Source organism: Notamacropus eugenii, chromosome 6, assembly GCF_028372415.1.
Source record: "Notamacropus eugenii isolate mMacEug1 chromosome 6, mMacEug1.pri_v2, whole genome shotgun sequence".
Classification (NCBI taxonomy): Eukaryota; Metazoa; Chordata; class Mammalia; order Diprotodontia; family Macropodidae; genus Notamacropus; species Notamacropus eugenii.
Genome location: NC_092877.1, coordinates 95,568,991 through 95,587,918, shown reverse-complemented (window position 1 = coordinate 95,587,918; position 18,928 = coordinate 95,568,991). Strand labels below are relative to the sequence as shown.

At 38.3% G+C, this 18,928-nt stretch overlaps 1 protein-coding gene across 6 annotated transcripts in view; it reads right to left on the bottom strand.

Annotated features, from left to right (window-relative positions):
- Positions 1–18,928, bottom strand: part of LIMCH1 (LIM and calponin homology domains 1) — a 371,911-nt gene that overhangs the window by 168,845 nt on the left and 184,138 nt on the right. For all 6 annotated transcript variants that reach the window (XM_072620594.1, XM_072620596.1, XM_072620595.1 and 3 more), the window contains one exon: positions 18,687–18,756. In XM_072620594.1, the coding sequence (XP_072476695.1) occupies positions 18,687–18,756 (70 nt within the window). The remainder of the gene's footprint in view (positions 1–18,686; positions 18,757–18,928) is intronic.

Below are 18,928 nucleotides of genomic sequence, written 5' to 3'. Positions count from 1 at the left end.
ATTCACTATAAAAAGGAAAGATAACTAGTCACTTTAAACAATGTAACTTTTTTTTAAAATTCTCTTTTCTCCTCCCCTCTTGTACTTGAATGCTGAATTCATCTTTTCAAATTCTACAAACTCAGTCATCCTTTTGGCATAAATAGCTTTAGATCAGCAGCAACTTGACATTAGCACCTTTCATTCACCATGAGGGAAAAAATAAAAGGGAAACCTGACACTTTCTCTCAGTTTGAATTGTTCTTACGGGGAAAAAAATAGTAATACGCAGCATGAGTAAATTCTGTAATAGGAAATTTACAAAGTTAATCTTTCCTTCAGGGAATCACAAATCAAAAGGAAATGGGGAAATGAAAATTCCTCCTTTTCAAAGAAGAATCCAGAAAGTAGAGAGATAAAATGAAGATGTATAACACAGTCGAGAGCAAAGAAAAATAATATGGGTAGAACTAGGGCCCTGCACAAAGAAGCCAAGGAGCCAAAAAACACAGCTCTGCTCCAGACCACTGGTCATGCCACAAATATTACTGAGGTCAGATCTTGAGATGTCAGGACTGGAGTCAGCCCTAGGAGGTGTAAGAAAACCAATGACTTCTTAAGCTGCAGCCTCTATGGTATTAGCCAGGGTCATGGCCAACAACTTAGGGAGCTGTTTACCAATTTCATTCTCCGCTACCACCCACAGAAATGTTTATGATGATCCATGCCAAAACTTACATGGGAATCAAACAGAAGTAGAGTCCAAAGTCATCTAAAACATGCCCTAGTGATTTCATAAGCAACATTTTTATAGAGATAGCTGTGGTGGGCTAAATGACCAATAAATGAAAATAAACTCCAGTGCTTTAGCCACACTATGGGATAAAAGAAAGAAAAAAATTTTGTTTTGTTCAGACATCCTTTATGTCCCTAAAAGTTCTGTGCCATAAGAAATCTGACCATTTCACAGACATTCCCCCTCATTCCAACTCCCCCCCAAATCTGGAGAATGAAGGAATACATGGTGAAATGAGGAGGTAAGACATCTTCCTAAAGACCACTAAAACCAAAATATTGTACATCATGTGAAAATAACAGTTGGAACAACCTTGATCTATCCAGGTCTTTAATACTAGTGTCTAGTAACATGAGTCTTCAGGCAATGACAGAAGTTTGGCCAAAGATTGAGGCAGCAGAAGAAGGGAATGGAATACAGAGGACCCTGGGAAAATAGCACATTTCATGCGTGTACTACCCAATCTGGCTGACTAAAATTCATCCCTTCAAAGTGGATGCGGGATGTTCTGAAGTCTTGTTGATGTCAATATCTGAAGGGGAGGACACTCATTTCATTTTAGTCTTCACAAAACTGCTTTGATCCTCAATCCCTTTCATATATCTTATATATGTGGAAGTACATTCTATGTCTCTTGAGACAACTCAAAGAATAGTCTTTTCTGCTATTTCTTCTTCCAAATCAGCTGGTCCAGCCAAACTGGACTAATCAATCCTGATCTCATCCCACACTCTTTCCTGTCTGTCCTCACATTGGTACAGCCTATCTTCTGTGCCTGGAACATACTCCCCATTTCATCTTTATCTGCTGAAATGTTTCTCTTCCTACAAAGATCAGCTTGGGTACCAATACCTCAATGAAGCTTTTCCTGATGCCCTCCCCTTCTTACCCATCCCAACGGAAGCATTTCCTCCCTCATTAAATCTCCTTAAGCAATCTTTCTGGATCTCCCCCTTCTTTAACTCTAAATTGCATTTTACTCATATCAAATTACCTCTGTAGACCCAAATCTCCCAGAGGACAGGGTCCTCATTTTTTCATCTCCAGGGCCAAGCACTGTGACTTACATCTGGGGATAAAACAGGACTGGACTTAAGATTTTATTAATATAGAAAACTCTCAATAAGGAAATTTTCTCAAGACAAAAGAGCTCATTCTTAGTCTTAGAAAGTTGTCTAGGCAGAGATTAAAAACATGTGACCAAACCAGATTAAACTATAACTCAGAAATGTTTAACCAAATAAATAAAACTAAAATAGAAAACAGATAATGTTACTATGTGGTTTTCTAAGTTAATGTGTAGTACCGGTAATATTTAGTTACCCTGTTTCTATTTGATTTTGACACCACTGGTCTATTGCACTGATCTGCCAAGGATATCACATTGTGTATGGGTCAGAAGTGGGACCTGAACCCAGGACTTCTAGGAAAAACTCTATTCACTAAGCCATGCTCCCCTATGTACATATTTGTTACCTTAAAATTGGAATGAAAGAACAAACTAGTTCCTTCTGATCTATTTCCTTTTGGAAAATACTGAGTGAAACTCAAAGGACCCCAAGGAAAAAGACAAGCGCTATTTATGTTTGTAAAGAGGTAAAAATGAAGGACACTGGAGACTTTCCCCTAATTATGATAAATGAGCAGCAGCAGTGGATTGATGGAGTCCAGTGTCCTACCTATCTAGATTTACTTCCTTTTCCTTATAATTTAAAGACACACTAACCATTTAACAAAGAAAAAATTATAGGTTACAGAAAAATTTCTGCAACCATAGTGTCCCTGAGTCTTAATTAACTAAAAAGTTGCATAAAATGACAGTGGAACCAAAATCTTTGTCAACAGGTTAAGGTGTAAGGAGCTCTTCTCTCAGTTCATGAAAATTGTTCCTTCACAGATCATATAGCATCCCAATTACTGCTTAAGACAGTGTACCTTTCACAAAGTCTAATGCTCCATCCACATTCCCCCATGCCCAACCCCCTCCCCCCCAAAAAACCAACTAAGTACATTTAGGCTATAAAAAGGTGTTGGAGGAAGTTAATAAGATATTTGAAAAATAAAGTCAAATTCTGATGTGGAGATATATTTAATATGGTTGTACATGTACGACCTATATCAGATTGCTTGACATGTTGAAGAGGGAAAGAAGGGAGGCTGGAACTCAAAATCAATGAATGTTGAATAGTGTCTTTACATGTAACCTGAAAAAATATTATTAATAAAGAAAAAAAGGCAAATTATCTCACTTTCCAAAAAGATCTTCCAGAGAAGAAAAACTCCTTACCATTTCAATTGCATTTCATTGAAAGGTGAAACTGGAACAGCTATTTATAAAATACAAATATCCATCTGCATAAAGTGGCTTTGGTATAAAACTGACTGGAGGGTCTGGTATTATATTAAATATTTTAGAAAAAGTTTTTTACATCCTAGTCAATAGCAACAGAGGCCAACTATACAGAGAGCAGTATATTCTCCCAGCTATTCCAGCATCTGCTGGGATGCAGTGGTTAAGGGATTTCTCCAATAGCAGTCAAAGTGACCTCAGTGGTTAGCTACCCACAGTGCCTGGGTGAGAAGACCATAAGGTACCATGAACAGCGAGGGAGAATTTAAGTTTCAGCAGGCCACTTACTGGAACAAGCCAACTTTTTATTAAGCAGTCTTTTTGTAATCTCTTACCCACTCAGGCAATGCTGAGCCATCGCCATCCTCACAGTGGCTGCTGAATCAGCCACACCAAGAGTAACCCTGCAGAAAGAAACTGCAGACTATTAAAGCTATTTGGTAGATTAAGCACAGTGTAGGAAATATCGGTAAAGCAATGAGAAGAGGAAAAAATGAGTACTTGGCTTAATAAGGATCATAAAAATAGATTTCTCAGCTCTTGGAAGACAATGATATTGCTGCTGGGGACTTTGGGCTTTGTTTCAGTCCAGTTCCTGAAACCTGGCAATGGAAAATTTCCTACTCATCTATATCTAATGCCATGAAATCTTTAGTATTAAGATAGGTATGCCTGGATCTTGTCAAATTCTGTTCCACAAAGAGCCCTTATTCCACTCCTAGCTAGCCATAAATATTGACTCCGGGGGAACAAGGGCTCAGATGGCCCTGCGTGGCTTGGCAGCAGTAGACCCTAGCTTCTTTCCCTCCAGCCTCTCTCTCCTATATTCTTGGAGAAGAGAAAGAAGAGATACTAGAAAGGGAAGGGATTCATAGAAGCAAGAGGAAGGGAATGGTTTGAAAGGAAGCTACTTCAATTAAAACAATAACTTCTCATTTCCAAGCTATCATATTTTTCCACATGTTCTCCTCAAACAAAATGTTGGGGAGTGGAACTATACTTTGTGCATACCACAGTTAAGGCTTAAAACTTCTCACAGAAGATGCACCTACTAGTAGAGAACTATCATATTTTTTAATTGCCTTATTCTGACCAACATAATCCTCTTGCTTCCTTCTCTGTGGGAATTCTGTTCTCCTTGTGTATGAAAGGAGAGTAAATGAAAACCAGCAGAGCTGAAGAAAGATTGGTGGAAAAGTCAAACTTGATTTTATGCCATCAGTGCCACCACCTAACATTTTGTGCCAAATATTAAAGCACAAATGATTTCTCTCCTTCTCTAATCCAAATTTTTATTTTTTGATATTTATATTTCACTTACCCCAGGAGGTTTTCAAATGTATCAGCAAACACCAACATTGCCACACTCCAGATGTGCTGAATGCTTTTCATGGTTTGGTCAAGCTAAGGACCAAACACATTATCCAGACTTTCGCTACATTTTCTTTCCAGAAGCAGTCATCATCATAGTAAACACACTCCTCTGGCCAAGAGCAGACTGCAGTCTGCAGACTGAGGAGCCAAAGCAGTTCTTAGTAGTTGGAATGTTGCTGCAATAAAAGGCAACTCACTGGAGGAGAGGCTGATGACCACACCTATTGGGGAGGGAAGAGAATCTTGCTGCCTTTGAGGAAAGAGAAGTCAAATAAATGCCAAACGAAGTCTATGTGGGGGCCTACTTCACAGCTTTGGGGGAAAGCAAGAGAGACATCATGGGGTGATAGACAGAATCCTAGACTGAGAATCAAGAGGCCAGGACTCTAGCCCCATAGCTCTGCCAGTGAGGAGCTTGTGTGACCTTGGGTGAGTCACTCAATCACTTTAGAACTCAGTTTCTTCATCTGTAAAAGTAAGTGTGTTGAAGAAGACTTCTAAGATCAATTTCTCCTTAGTATTTTGAAATTTTCTAATTCTAGATTAAACTATAAACTGTGGGGAACATCATTTATATTTGGTTGTTTCATATTATATGGCAAAAATTCAATTACTGCTGAACATTACATTTCTGCTGTCATTTTTTGACATATTTTTGCAATTCCTTACTGGAGACATTCTGTGGCACTAGCAAAGATGACAACTGAGGTTCGAGCTGTGGAAAGCATCACACTAATCTCCCACTTGTTCATTCTTCTCTAATCCTTCCAAAAGAATACAAAATGTGCTTTACCCAGAGATTCTTAATATAAATGCTAGAACATGGGGCAAGCTAATTACTAAAATTCTTTAACGGTTTTAATGAATATCTATGTTCTGCCTCTATTTCCTTCTATGATTTATGGTTTAGGTTGTTTTTTTTTAACATGTAGGGAAATTTTCTTTCAAGTCAAAACAACACAAGACTTTGGGATGCATAAATTAAAACTGTGGGAAACATTAATTTAAAATCAAAATAAAACTTTGAAATATTTTGTCTTGCATAAAAAATAGGGGAAATGGCAAATTTTTGCATATATTTGGAAATAAGGATAGGTTGAAAATTCCTGCAGGCAGCCAGTTAATTACCAACTAGATGTCTTGCAAGTTCTTGAGAATTTGCTTGCCAAGACAAACTTCCTACAAAAACAATCTCAGCTGAAGGCAGTTTTCAGGAGAACCGCTGTTAGAGCACAGCATGTTATGATTCTTTCTCATACAGTGCCTTGACTACACACTGAGGTGTTATTTGGGGAACTGTTTTTTCCTATTGCCTAATGATAAAACTCCTTGCAAGGACATGCTTTATGTACATACTGCAAATTAATACCCTATAGAGGTCCTTCTTTAGAACAGCTATAACTGAGAAGAGAAAAAGTCCAAGTACAGTTTAGACTCTCAGTTTCTATTTTTTTTTCTGCAGAGTTCTTAAAGGGAATGTCTATTCCTAAGGGGAAAGTGTAAGGAACTGATGTAATGTTATAAGCTCTGTTACATTCTGTTAGACAAAAGATAAGGCAGAAATAAGTGGTTTCTTTCCTCACAGATTGCCATTTTTCATGGACAGGAAGGAAAATTTAGAAAAGAAAAACTTTTTACAGATTTGCTATATATAACCTCCCACCTCTGTAGAGACGCAGAGTATTATGAAAACAAGAGAGGAAAAATGACCAGTTCTAGGTAGAGAGCATTTCATACCTCACTTTACAGATACAGACCTCTACCCAAATATATTTTCCTCTCGGAAATTAACAGAAGTCCCTCAGTGAGTCCCCGGTTGGCTTCCCAGATTCAATTTTATTCAACTAACATTTATAAAGTATTAACTACATTTTAGATACTGTGCTAGTTACTGGGGGTGCAAAGACAAAGAAAAAGGCCCTACCCTCAAGACACTTACATTCTACAGCCCTAGTCCAGCACTAAAAAGCACTAATCTAACATTAAGATGCAGAAAAATAAAATTTCTAGTCATTGTAGCCTGAATCTAATCACTGGGATTTAATATAGAAATGATCAATTTCTCAAACTTTTGCTCTTAAAAATGGTCATTAGCACATAATTTAAAGCTTCAATCTATCTAATCAAGCCAATTTTCCTTCTGGGTTTAAATTTTCCTAGCTCTACCTCATAGTAATCTCCAAAAACAATGCCTACACCTAGCAGATAAGTCAATAAATACTTTTAACTGTCATCTCTACACAGATTCCCATATCTAAATATATCTAGCCATAATCTCTTTCGTGACCACCAGTCCCACATCACCAACTGCCTTTTGGATATCTGAAATTGGATGCCCTGTACTATCTCATACTCTACATATCCAAAATAGAACTCATTAGCATTCTCCCAAAACCCTCCCCTCCTCCAAATGTCCTTACTACTGTCAAGGGCATTGCCATCCCCTGATCACGTATGTTTTGTACATTGTTGTGATGCTCTATCACTCTTCATATCCAATCCATCACCAAGTACTGTTGTTCCTACCTGTACACCCATCTCTTGTACAAATCACTGTCTTTCCACTCACAGTGCCACCACTGTTGTACATCTCTCACCTGAACTACTGCAAGAACCTTCTAATTACTCTCCCCGTGTCAAGTTTCTCCCTTTTTCAATCCATCTTGTTCTCAGTTCTCAAAATGATTTTCCTAAAGTGTATGCTTAATTGTATCATTCCACTGTTGTTCAGGTTCAGTTTTGTACAATCCTTCATGACCCCATGGACCACAGCACACCAGGTCCTTTTATCCTCCACTCTCTGCGCAAGTTCATTATTTTCATGACACTATCTATCCATCTCACTCTGCCATCCCCTTTTCCTTTTATCTTCAATTTTTCCCAACAACAGTGTCTTTTCCAATGAGTCCCATCTCCTCATAATGTGGCCAAAGAATTTAAGCGTCAGCTTTAGTATCTGACATTCCAGTGAATAGCCTGAATTAATTTGTCAATTAATACGGCACCCCACCTACTCAATAAATTCCAGTGACTTCCTACTTACTTCCAAGATCAAATATAAAATTCTCTATCTGGCATTTAAAGACTTTCACAAACTGGTCCCTTCTTACCTTCTTAGTCTCCATAAATGAAATGCCTCCATTTATATACTCTAGGATCTAGCTACACTGATCAACTTAGAGCTCTTCACCCACCACATTCCTTACTCCATGCTTTTATCCTGGCTCTCCTCCATGCTTAATTGTCCCCTCTACGCCTCCTCCTAGCTTTGGTAGCTTCCATGAAGACACAGATCAAATCCTACTTTCTGTAGGAGACCTTTCCCATCCTCCCCAATCTTCTACTACTGATGCCTTCCCTGATATTATCTTCCATTTACACTGGATATATATCTTGTATTTACTGAGTTTATTTAGATATTATCTACTGGATTAGAATGTGGGGCTCCATGAAATAAGGGACCCTATTTGGTTTTGTTTTTTAGTGTCTTTGTTTCACCAGTGCTCAACACAGGACCTGGCACATAGTAAATAATAAATATTTGTTGATTAATATTTATCTAAAGGTTTATCTAAAGATTTGCAGTTTATTTCACACTTTGTTTCACATATTTCTTACTTTGAAACATGGCATATTTTTTTCTCCTCAAATTTCTGAAAAATATTAAATTCAAGAGTCATCATTCTAAAGAATAAAGGTGAAGGACTGTTTCACACAGGTTACAAAAATCAGTGACTATTTAGGCCAATTAACTTGAGAAGTGGGAGTGGTAGAATAACAAACAACCTAATTTGGGAGGCAGAAAGAAGGTCTTCACTCTCTCTTCAATCTCCAGGGCTGACTAGTTCTCTTTCTGGCAAGACTGGACAACAATCCAGTTGGGAAACAGACATTACCTGGCATGATGGAAAATGAGGGGATAGAAGGTTTGGTTACCACTGAAGACCTTCATTAGGGTCAGAGGTCAAGAAAATACAAGACTTCAGTGCTTTGGCTCAAAGACTGACTGATTCAAACATTAAAAGGACCAAGCAAATGACCAGAGAAGCAATAATGTTCATAGAAGGGGGAAAAATAAAAAGGATAGGAAGCTGCCACTGAATCCTCTGAAACTCAGACAAGATAAAAAGAAAGGAAAATGTATTATGTTACATAGGGATTTGATTAAGCCACTGGTGATAATATATTTTAAATTACGTATATCTACATGTATTACGGATAATACACACACACACACACACACACACACACATACACACATACACAAACAGGGTACAATGTATTCATACATGCTCCAATGAGCACTGGAATTTCCCAAGCCTGTCCAACTAACTGTGGGTAGAGCTCCTTTTTTTTCTGCCAACTGCTTCATTTTTGAATTCACCATATAAATGAAGCCTTTCCTAGTTATAAATTGTGTGGGTGGCCATATCTCCCTGGGCATAAGCCTGATGACCGCACTGACTAGGAATGTCACATAAATCAAGAACTAAGCCAAGTCCCTGAGTAGAGTCTACCTTTTGACTATGTTGATAGGTATACCAGACTCCATAGTACACTGAGTTTTCTACCTCCAGTCTGTGATCCTGCATGCATTACTGCCAGATACCTTTCCCATTTGGGACTAGCTTTAGGGCCAAGTTCCACAGTTCAAAATTGGGCATCCTTTTTCAGGGGGAGAGGGTAAGTTTTTCTCCTAATATGCCAGGGGTGAGGAAAGAGAAAAATCTGTCACTAAATTCAACTTTAGCCATATTACCTCACAAGGGCTGAGCATTTCCCATTGCCAAAAGGAAGCAACATTTCTTGTGCAGTAGTACTGGTCCTCAAGAACTACTTGTGAGGACAAGGACCTCACAGAGACCTAATCATAGAAATAACATCTAAATCCAAGAAACAAAGCATAGAGGTGTGCACTCAGATACTTAGTACAGAGGCTTAGTACTTATGGTGACTCTAGAAAAATTTGGGGTTACATACATTTTTTTCCTTTACAAAAAAAATTCTCTGGCTGTATGAAATTTCAGTGATTGGGAGTAGGGGGTGTGGAAGGAGAAACACGTATGTATTAAACACTTACTATGTGCCAGGTATTATGCTAAACATTTATAAATATTATCTCTTTTAAGAATTATAAGAAAGCTTTTCCCTAATTGTCCATAGATGTGTTTCAAGATAAAGGGTGTCAGCAATGAACTACAGACTTGAATGAGTCAACCTCTACCTTCACAGCTCTCTGTCTTTTTTTTAATATCACACTTTAAGTTTGCTTTCATCCTGAGGAAGTAAGGAGAGAGTAGTAGTGTCAGACCTTTGAGTTGCAATGAGTGTCGGGATTTACAGAAAACTCCTTTTTGGCTGGCAAATGTTAAGTTATTGCCCATTCTTCTCAATGACATCTGTAACTAACTCTTCTCTTTCTCTCTTTCTTGGCAATCGTGAGATGATTCCCAAATTGCTATTTCCATTTCTGACCTATCTTCTTGGGACTAGTCAGCATTTCCAAGTGCTATTTATACAGATGTTCATCTGACGTCCCCACCAGCTCCTCCAACTCAATATATATAAAAAAAACTGAACTTAGTAATTTTCTTTAAAATCCTGCTCTGCATACCCTGAGGGTTCTCTTTGATTCTCCTACCTGTTACAATCACTTGGTAAGTTCTAGTTGAACTGCAATTTCCATCTCTTCCCATTTCTCTATTCTGACTGTCAGAATGCTAGCATAAGCCTTCATTACCACTCACCCTAGACTATAATACATACATATATACATATATATACACACACATACATACATACATACATATATGTATGTATATACGAAATAACCTTCTATTAAGTGTTCTTGAGTACCATCTTTGTCCAACTTCTCCTTCATACCATTGCTAGAATAATCTTTCTTATGTACATCTGGACCTCCCCACTCACACACCCTCCTCCCACCCTGACAAAAAAAAAGCCTTCAAGACACTCTAAAATACGGTACTATCTTCCCCCCTTTACTTACATCTTTCTCTTTTATCAGTGCCTTTCACATTCTCTGTGCTCCAGGCAACAAATATACTTTCTGCTCTCCCTCCCCCCAAAAAATAAACAATTTCTCAGTTTCATGTGTTTTTTTTTGTTTACTCCCAATGGAGCTGCCATCCATAGACTATTCCCATAATACTTTTCCTCCCTTGTCACCTGTTCAATTCCTAACCAATCATTAAAGCTGAACACAAATGCTTCCATCAAGCTTTTCTGGTACTCCTGATCCATAATGAATCTTTCCCTCCGTTGTTACATAGCCCTTTGTGTTATGACTTTCTGATAGGCTTTTGATGGATTCCAGGTGTATAATTTTTGTCACTATAAGCAGTTCCATGGTAAGGAAACTCCATGGATGACAATGGATATTGCAACTGTGTATGTTTCTATCTTATCTCCCAACAGAATACAGGCTCCTTGATGATGGGGGTTGCTTTACCTAAACTTTGAATCTTTCCCAGAGCACAACACTCTACAAATAGTTAAGTATTTAACTGTTTCCTTAAAAATCTGAACTTCACTTGGTGAAAATTTTCTTTTCAATTATTCGGTTTTTAGAAAATGCCTGTGTCCTAATGTTTGCAGAAAATATTAGTGATTTCAGGTATTTTCCCCCTCAAACCGGCGCCTGTGATTTTCTTCAGTATAGGGAACTCTGGATGAGGACTCTCTTTTTTCCCAATGCAGACTGGCCCTTCCTTACTTTGCAACGTAAAAGTTAGACTGTAAAAGTCTCAGAAGTTAAATGCAGTCAAACAGCCACAATGTGCCAGACAGGACTTTAACCTTGGTCTCCTAACTCCAAGACCAACTCTTACTCCACCATGCCATACTAACTCTTGAAGATTTTAACGTTTCCTTTTCTTCAAATATGGTAATGTTCCCTTCATTTTTCATGCCTTTCTCTGACCTCTGAGCAGCCATCAAACTACCACTGTTCTTGCTTTCATAAAGCCAAGCAAATACCAACTTCCTTAAGTACACAGAGTTTTCTGGAAATTTACATTTGAATCCTTTTCAGTAAATCCCATTGCAAGTAATCTGTTTTGTAACTCTATCTTTTAGGTTAAAAAAAAAAAACATTCAGTCACTTTTCCAAAACATACATTCCTGAGTGGGTTAGGGTGACCAAATGGCCAAAGTTAGAACGATATGAAGGAAATGGAGATTTTGTCCTCACTTTGGTAGCGACTTACAACCAGCAACCTTTCTCTTGTCATTGGGACCTGACTGTGGCACTGGCAACTCAACCCGGGCCAAACTAACTGACAGCATTAGAATGATTCTTAAGAAATAAGGCTTTGTTTAAAAAAATAAACAAGAAAAGAAAGAGAGAGAGAAAAGAGAAAAGAAAGGTCTGTCGCCCATAGCTAACTGCTTATCGCTTTCTTTCTTTCTTTTGAGGTAACTGGGGTTGAGTGACTTGCCCAGGGTCACACAGATCATAAGTGTCTGAGGCAGGCTCTGAAATCTGGTCCTCCTGACTCCAGAGCTGGTGCTCTATCTATCCACTCTGCCACCCACTTGCCCCTGCCTGTCTCTTTCATGCACAGTAGAGTGTTTCCAGTTTGAACACAACCACCTAGAAAAAGTGAATTTAAGTGAATTTAAATTTGAATTTTCAGTTCGCACATATTAAACTGGAATACCTTCATTTAACAGACATTTTAACAGAAGAGTTTTCATGCCTGCAACTGAATGGAGCTAAATATCTAATCAGCAGCATTTTTCCAATTCTTGGCCTCTGAGGTCTCAGGATGAAAACATGGTACCCACCTTCTGACACAGAGGTCAGAGTAAGACTGAGACATGATTTTTTGGACCTGGTCCACATGGGGATTTTGCTTCTAAATCATATACGTTTGTAGCAGGAACTCTGCTTTCCTTTCTTTCTCAGGTTTGGGAGTGGAGGGGAACAGAAGTTGAAGGAAGAGAAGGTAGATTTTTATTTACTGAAAAAACAAAAAGAAAAAAGAAAAAACTTTTATTTTGAAAAAAGCTCTGAATTTGGATTAAATGATAACTAGCAGTCAGTTGATTTAGGTTCTGGTAGGAATTTAAATTACTTCTCAAGGGAGACCACAGTTTTTTTCCTGTCATATGAACTGAGAAAATCAGATTATATGATCTCTACTTTCCCCCCAAAAAAGTTCTAAGATTCTAGGAGACTATGATATCTCTTGTTCTTTCAGAACTGTCCTGGAGAAAAGGCAAAATTCTGATGCCTAGAAAGGAAGCCTAAGGGGAAGGAGGCCTTCCAGGACAACCAGAATCCAAAGGCCGGCCCCACTTTTTGCCACTGCCTTCACTGATAAAAGAGAATTGTCTCATCTGGGACAAGAAAAAAATAATTAACTCAAAAAAGGGGGATTATAGGCAAACATTTTGTACATATGTTCTTTTCACAAGAATGTCTAACATTCCAAGATGAAACAAGATTCAGGATTATCTTTCTGGACCGCTAAACCGGGGCTCCAGCTTTGTGGTTTTATTGTGCAATGTTCGAGACTTGGCCCATAGGAGGGTAGCATTTTTAATTCTTTGGCAAGACAAAGCCTCTGTTTGAGGCTGTCTTTCTCTCTGTCTCTCTCTCTCTCTCTGTCTCTGTCTCTCTCTCTCTCTCTCTGTCTCTCTCTCTCTCGCCACAGTTAATAGCATCACTAACACCTAAGAAAGAATGTGAGCATCTGCATGCAGCCCTTACACAGCTTCAGATGTCAGCAATTGTTACAGAAGAAACACAGACCCTGAACTCAGGGCTTGGCTTTCTTGCCAGGAAATGATTTTCAACTACTTCGTTTTAACACCTTCACCCCTGAATTCTTTGAAACCACAGTTCAACCTAGGGGCTGAAATACACCTAAGTCCTAGCTTTTAAGTCTCCACGTGTTTATAATTTGGGATCACTATTTTTAAACGAGCTTTTATATTTATCTTCAAGTCAGACAGCTGCATTGTCTAAAGGGATTGCATTCTGGACACCACAAAGCAGTAAGGGCACACTTCTAAAGAGCCTCACATGGTGTCCAGGCATAGGGAATATGCTCCTGGCTCAATTACTCAGATCAGGGATGTCGTTGATGCTGACACTTTCACCCTCACAGTCAGGAACAACATGTCCTTCTCCCTGATGATGGAGAAACCACACTAGAAGCCTTATGTCGTACCCTAAATGATTCAGTATTCACTTCTGATCCCCTTGTTTCCTCTGGTTTAGGAGCCTGAAATTGAAGAAGGAGATTTCCTATGTAACCACAGCCACATCAGCTTATATCTGTAATGCATCTGGCCCAAATCCCTGGCCAACTCCAAGACTACCTGCTAGGGTTAAAGAAAAAAAAAGAAAAACACAGTTATTCAAGTCCTGCATTTGTCTTCTTAAAGCAATAGTAAGTCAACTTGCCTGTACTTACTACCACTCCAACATAACAATAGCCTTATACTTATTTTGCATGTTTCCATACATATGTATATAAATACACATATATAGCCCCATTTATATATCATACATGTAACATATGTGTAACCTGTGGGCACATGCATGATATTTTGCTCATAAAAGACCCTCTCATTGAGGGCATAAGGAATTTCATTTTTATCTTTTCCCAGTACCTAGGGACAACTAAGTGGTTCAGTGGATAAAGTGCCAGGCCTGGCATCAGGAAGACTCATCTTTCTGAGTTCAAGTCTGGGCAAGTCACTTAATTTTGTTTGCCTCAGTTTCTTTATCCGTAAAATGAGCTAGAGAAGGAAAAGGCAAACCATTCCAGTATCTCTGCCAAGAAAACTCCCAAAAAGGGGTCACAAAGAGTCAGACACAACTGAAAAATGACTGAACACACTCAGCACCTTGTGCCTGGCACCTAGCAGCTGACTTATAAATGCTTGTTGATGGCTTGATTTACAAAAGCATGCCTTGGTACCCTTCTCTTACCTTGAAACACAAAGTTACCAAACCTAATGTACATTCCCTAATGAACATTAATAAAAGAATTGTAATAGTCCAAGATGGGGAAAAGAATAAGAACACTTTAAAAAGAAAAAACAACTTTGTTTTTTTATGTATATACACACATTTGTGTCTATTTATACATACATGTATATCTATGTATGTATATTTACATATACACATATGTATCCATAAAATATTATATCTGTCTAATACAATAACATCTGTATAAATCACAAGGCCAAAACAGTATGTAAACAAATTCTTATTGGTGAATGATAGATTCATATATGCATTGCTTCATATGTTAATACATCAAGGATTCACGACTGTGTTACTATGAGAAGTCTCAATGTGGAAAACTCCTTCTACTACAACAGATGAGAGGGATGAGATGTAATCTGAGTCTTGCCTGAGGCTTGTGAAGATAAACTCAAAAGTGCCAGAGGCAGAATTTGAACTCAGGTCTTCTAGAAGCTAAGTATAGCATTCTATCCATTATGTAATGCTATTCCTCATGTTAAACAAATATGTTCCTAAAAATTAAGTATCAAGCACTCACTTGAATGCCCAATAGGGTTAGTGGGTAATTACTAAATATAGTAAGTAGGGGATTGCTATGTAAATGCACAAAATGATAAATTCTTTGGTAAGGCAAATAAATCTTGGTTTATCTATTTTTTTTTCCAGTTCACATTTTTATAGACTGGATTTTCTTAAAAGGTCATTTCTAGCTAGCCAAAAAAATACTATTAACTGCTATGGTTGTGGCTGAAAAGATCAATTTATTTTCAATTGTCTTCATTTTATTATTCACATAAGAATGACATAAATGAATTAATGAAAAAGTATTTATTAATACTTACTAAGTGACCAGCAATGTTTTAAGTACTACAAACACTTATGAAAAAAAGCAAGATAATCCCTGTACTCAAGGAACTCACACTCTAACTGGAGCAAACAATATTGAAAAGGTTCATCTGTACAGCAGGAGGAAAGGTTCAGAAGTCCTATAAGTTACAGTGGTAGGGCAGATTAGTGCCAGGGTGTGGAGCACATAGAAGAAAGGCAAATGTTGAGGGCTGGACCAGGAAGACCTAAAGGCTATTTAAGAAATATTCGTTGAATTGATTTGGGATGAGCACAAAGATACCTCCTGCCTAGATATGATATATATTTTCATCATTCTGCAGAGGTTCTGTACTTGGTGAACAGTCAATAGCATCACAGAAGAAGGGAAAGAAATTTATTCTAGCTTAACAGTCTGGAAATGACTGGCTGCTCAAAAGAAATCATGTCTGTATCAAATGTTGTATATAGACAGTTTATTGATTAGAGGAAAAATAAGAATCAATTCCAAATGGAATTGTGGTAGTATGGAATATGGCAGGGTAGTATTTCCCCTCAAGACATAAGGTTGAAGGGGAATATATTAATCAAAAGAAAAGATATAATCAAAGGAAGGAAAATATAAGATGGAAAAAGAGGACTCAACTTTCCAATGGGCAAAAAAGCAGTTGATTTCGCCCTGAATGTTTGTTTTGGTTTTTTTTAGAAACTGTTCCTTTGTTCTGAACCAGTTTCAACAGATCAGGAGACAAATTTTATAAGACAAGAGAAACAGCACAAAGATTGTGGGCTCATGGATGTAGAGCTGAAAGGTAGCTTAGGGGCTGTCAAGCCCAACTCTCTCTTTTTATATATAGATGAGGTAACTGAGGTCCAGAGAGATACAATGTCTTGTTCAGGGTTTCACAATTTGAATGAAAGTGTTGATATTGTCCACATTGTACATCTAATGCCTCTTAAGACTCATAAAGATCAACTCCTTGCTCATGGTTCCAGAGTTCCTCTGAAGAACCTGCCCCAGATATACTTTCTCTCTTCCCCTCTTGGATTTCACAGCGTTGGTTCCAATTCTATGACAAGTGCCTTGGGCATTAATTCTCTGGGCCTCAAGGTCAGAGTTGGCCATACATATGACTGATTTTAAAAAATGAAAATTGTTAAAATCAACCTCATCACAATTATGCTATTAATGTTTCAAGAAAATCAACCTGAATGATCAGCTTTGAAGATTCTATTAAAGAATGGAATTATGGCATTTTAATTGACAGCTTCTGATCGAGCTAACGTAGAAATGACAAAAAATCAAGTAACCAATGAACTATGCAAAGACAGAGTCAAAGTCATCCCCCCTGTGCCCCATTTTAGCTCTGTGTTTATCAGGTAAGAAGATGTCTCCATCAAACAAAGACTTTGGACTACGTGTGAAAAATCCTTGAAAGCCACTGGATGAATTCCAGGGATATTGCACAGGAAACCTATTTGAGTTGGGTGAGAGATTGGGTAAAGGACTTGGTAATGACCTACAAGACCTGCACAGAGTTAATTCAGAACACAAGATATTTGAGCAAACAAAGAAGAGACAGCATTTCATTCAAACCCCTGAGAAAAAATATCAATTGGGCCTGGAGCAGTGGGAACCTAGATCCCAGCCTCTGCCTGGATCTCAGTCTTGGTAGCCTCAGAACTCCCCTTGACCAGAAGAGGTCCTCATAAACTTGGGAGTTCAGAGGACTCCCATCTTCCATAGGCATCCTATCAGGGTCCACAGTTCAGCTAAAAATTATTTGTATTGGGAATCAAGGACAGATGAGAGAAATACAAGGTTCTGCCAAGAATCCAGCAGAAAAGCTACACTTTACCTACAGGGGCATCTTGAGAACTCTATTGAGGACTCCTTCCCTTCTTGTCTCTACTGTAACTAAACCACTTCTTGTCAGTCTTCTCATCCACCCTCACACTACACTATCTTTCTTTAAAAAAAGGAAACAAACTCCAGAGCTGGAACTCTATGGATTCCAAAATCCAAAAACCTCATTTGATGCGATATTCCAGAAACAGAAGTGCAGAACAGGGGTGTACTCAGCCCTGGTCAGACCAAATGTGGAGAATTCTGTGAGGTTCTGCATACCACGTTTTAGAAAGAAGACTCACAAGCAAGGATACATTGGGAATAGAACAGAATGACCAAGATGGGAAAGAGCCTCAAAATCACACCCTTCCAGGGCAAACTGAAGAAATCTCCAGATGTTTAGTAGTCTGGAGAACAGAAACCTCAGGGGTAATGTGATAGCTGTCTTCAAATATAAATAGAGCTTTGATGCTGAAGTGGACTTGGCCCCAAAGAGCAGATCAGGGACCAGTGGATTGGAAACTACAGTAAGCAGATTTGGATTTAATCCTTCCTAAAAGTCAGAGCTATCCAAAAGTGGGACGTGCTCTTCTGAGAGGTAGTTGAGTCCCTTATCACTGGAGAGGGATCACTTGTCTGGGATATCCTAGAGAAGGTTAATGCTTTGGATGGGGTTTGGACCTGCTGACTTCCGAGCCCTTCTACAGTTTCAAGATTCTACGAGCATTAATTATATCAATGAAAATAATACTCCCCCACCTCAAGTTAGAAACCTAATACATCATTTTAAGCTGCTTTTCTTTTCTTCAGTGTTCATTCCTTGATGTAAATGCTACCCTGTCTTTGTTTTAGAGTATAAAATTCTGGAGAGCAGAGTAAATTGGGCTACAAACTCCACGAGAGCAGAGACCGTATTTTATTTAAACTCCATGTTCTCCCAAGGCCTAGCACTGGGCTCTACACACAGTAGGTGCACAGTGAATGCTTGCTAAATGGCTAAATGCTGAATGAATGATTAAGTAGAGGGCCCACTACAATATAGTAACTCAGCACACTATTAGAACCTCCATCTACCAAGGATAATAGTATGTACTATAACTCCCTCTGCAGAGCATTGAAGCCCAAGTGAAAACCATAATTCATCAAGATTATCTTTTAGTTAATAAGAAAAGCTCTTCCCTCAATTTTTAGAACAAATGAATTAAAGACTGAAATGAGGCAATTACTACTGTATTCATCCACAAGTATAACTGAATTCTAAATATCTAACCCAGAAACAAATTCATCTCCCTAACAATAAACATCCATGTTCAGGGAAGGAAGAGATTGAGCCAAGATTCAGGTGCTACGAAGGTAGGGTTCGCTCCAGTCTTGCATTTCTAGATTCCTCTACATCCAAGAGATTGGATACTGTCTCATTCAATGCCGCAGTCAAATACTTCAATCAAAATGTTTTTACACTTATGGCAAGTCATACTGAGAAAAAAAATCTCTTCAAAATACTCACCAAACCTGCAATGGGGGTGGGCAATCTATTGATCTTTTTTACAAGTCCTGGTTTTATAGCATTCAGCAGCCTGTCATGAAAAAGACAATATGTTAGAGTAAGAAATAAAGATGACCACACAAATCATTTTTATCCGGTGATACAAAATGAAAAGAAAAGCTGCAAATTTAAAACAGGTTAAGTAAAGTACACACATAAATCGATGTGGCAATACCGAACTTTGGTTGTGGTGATTCAAGTTT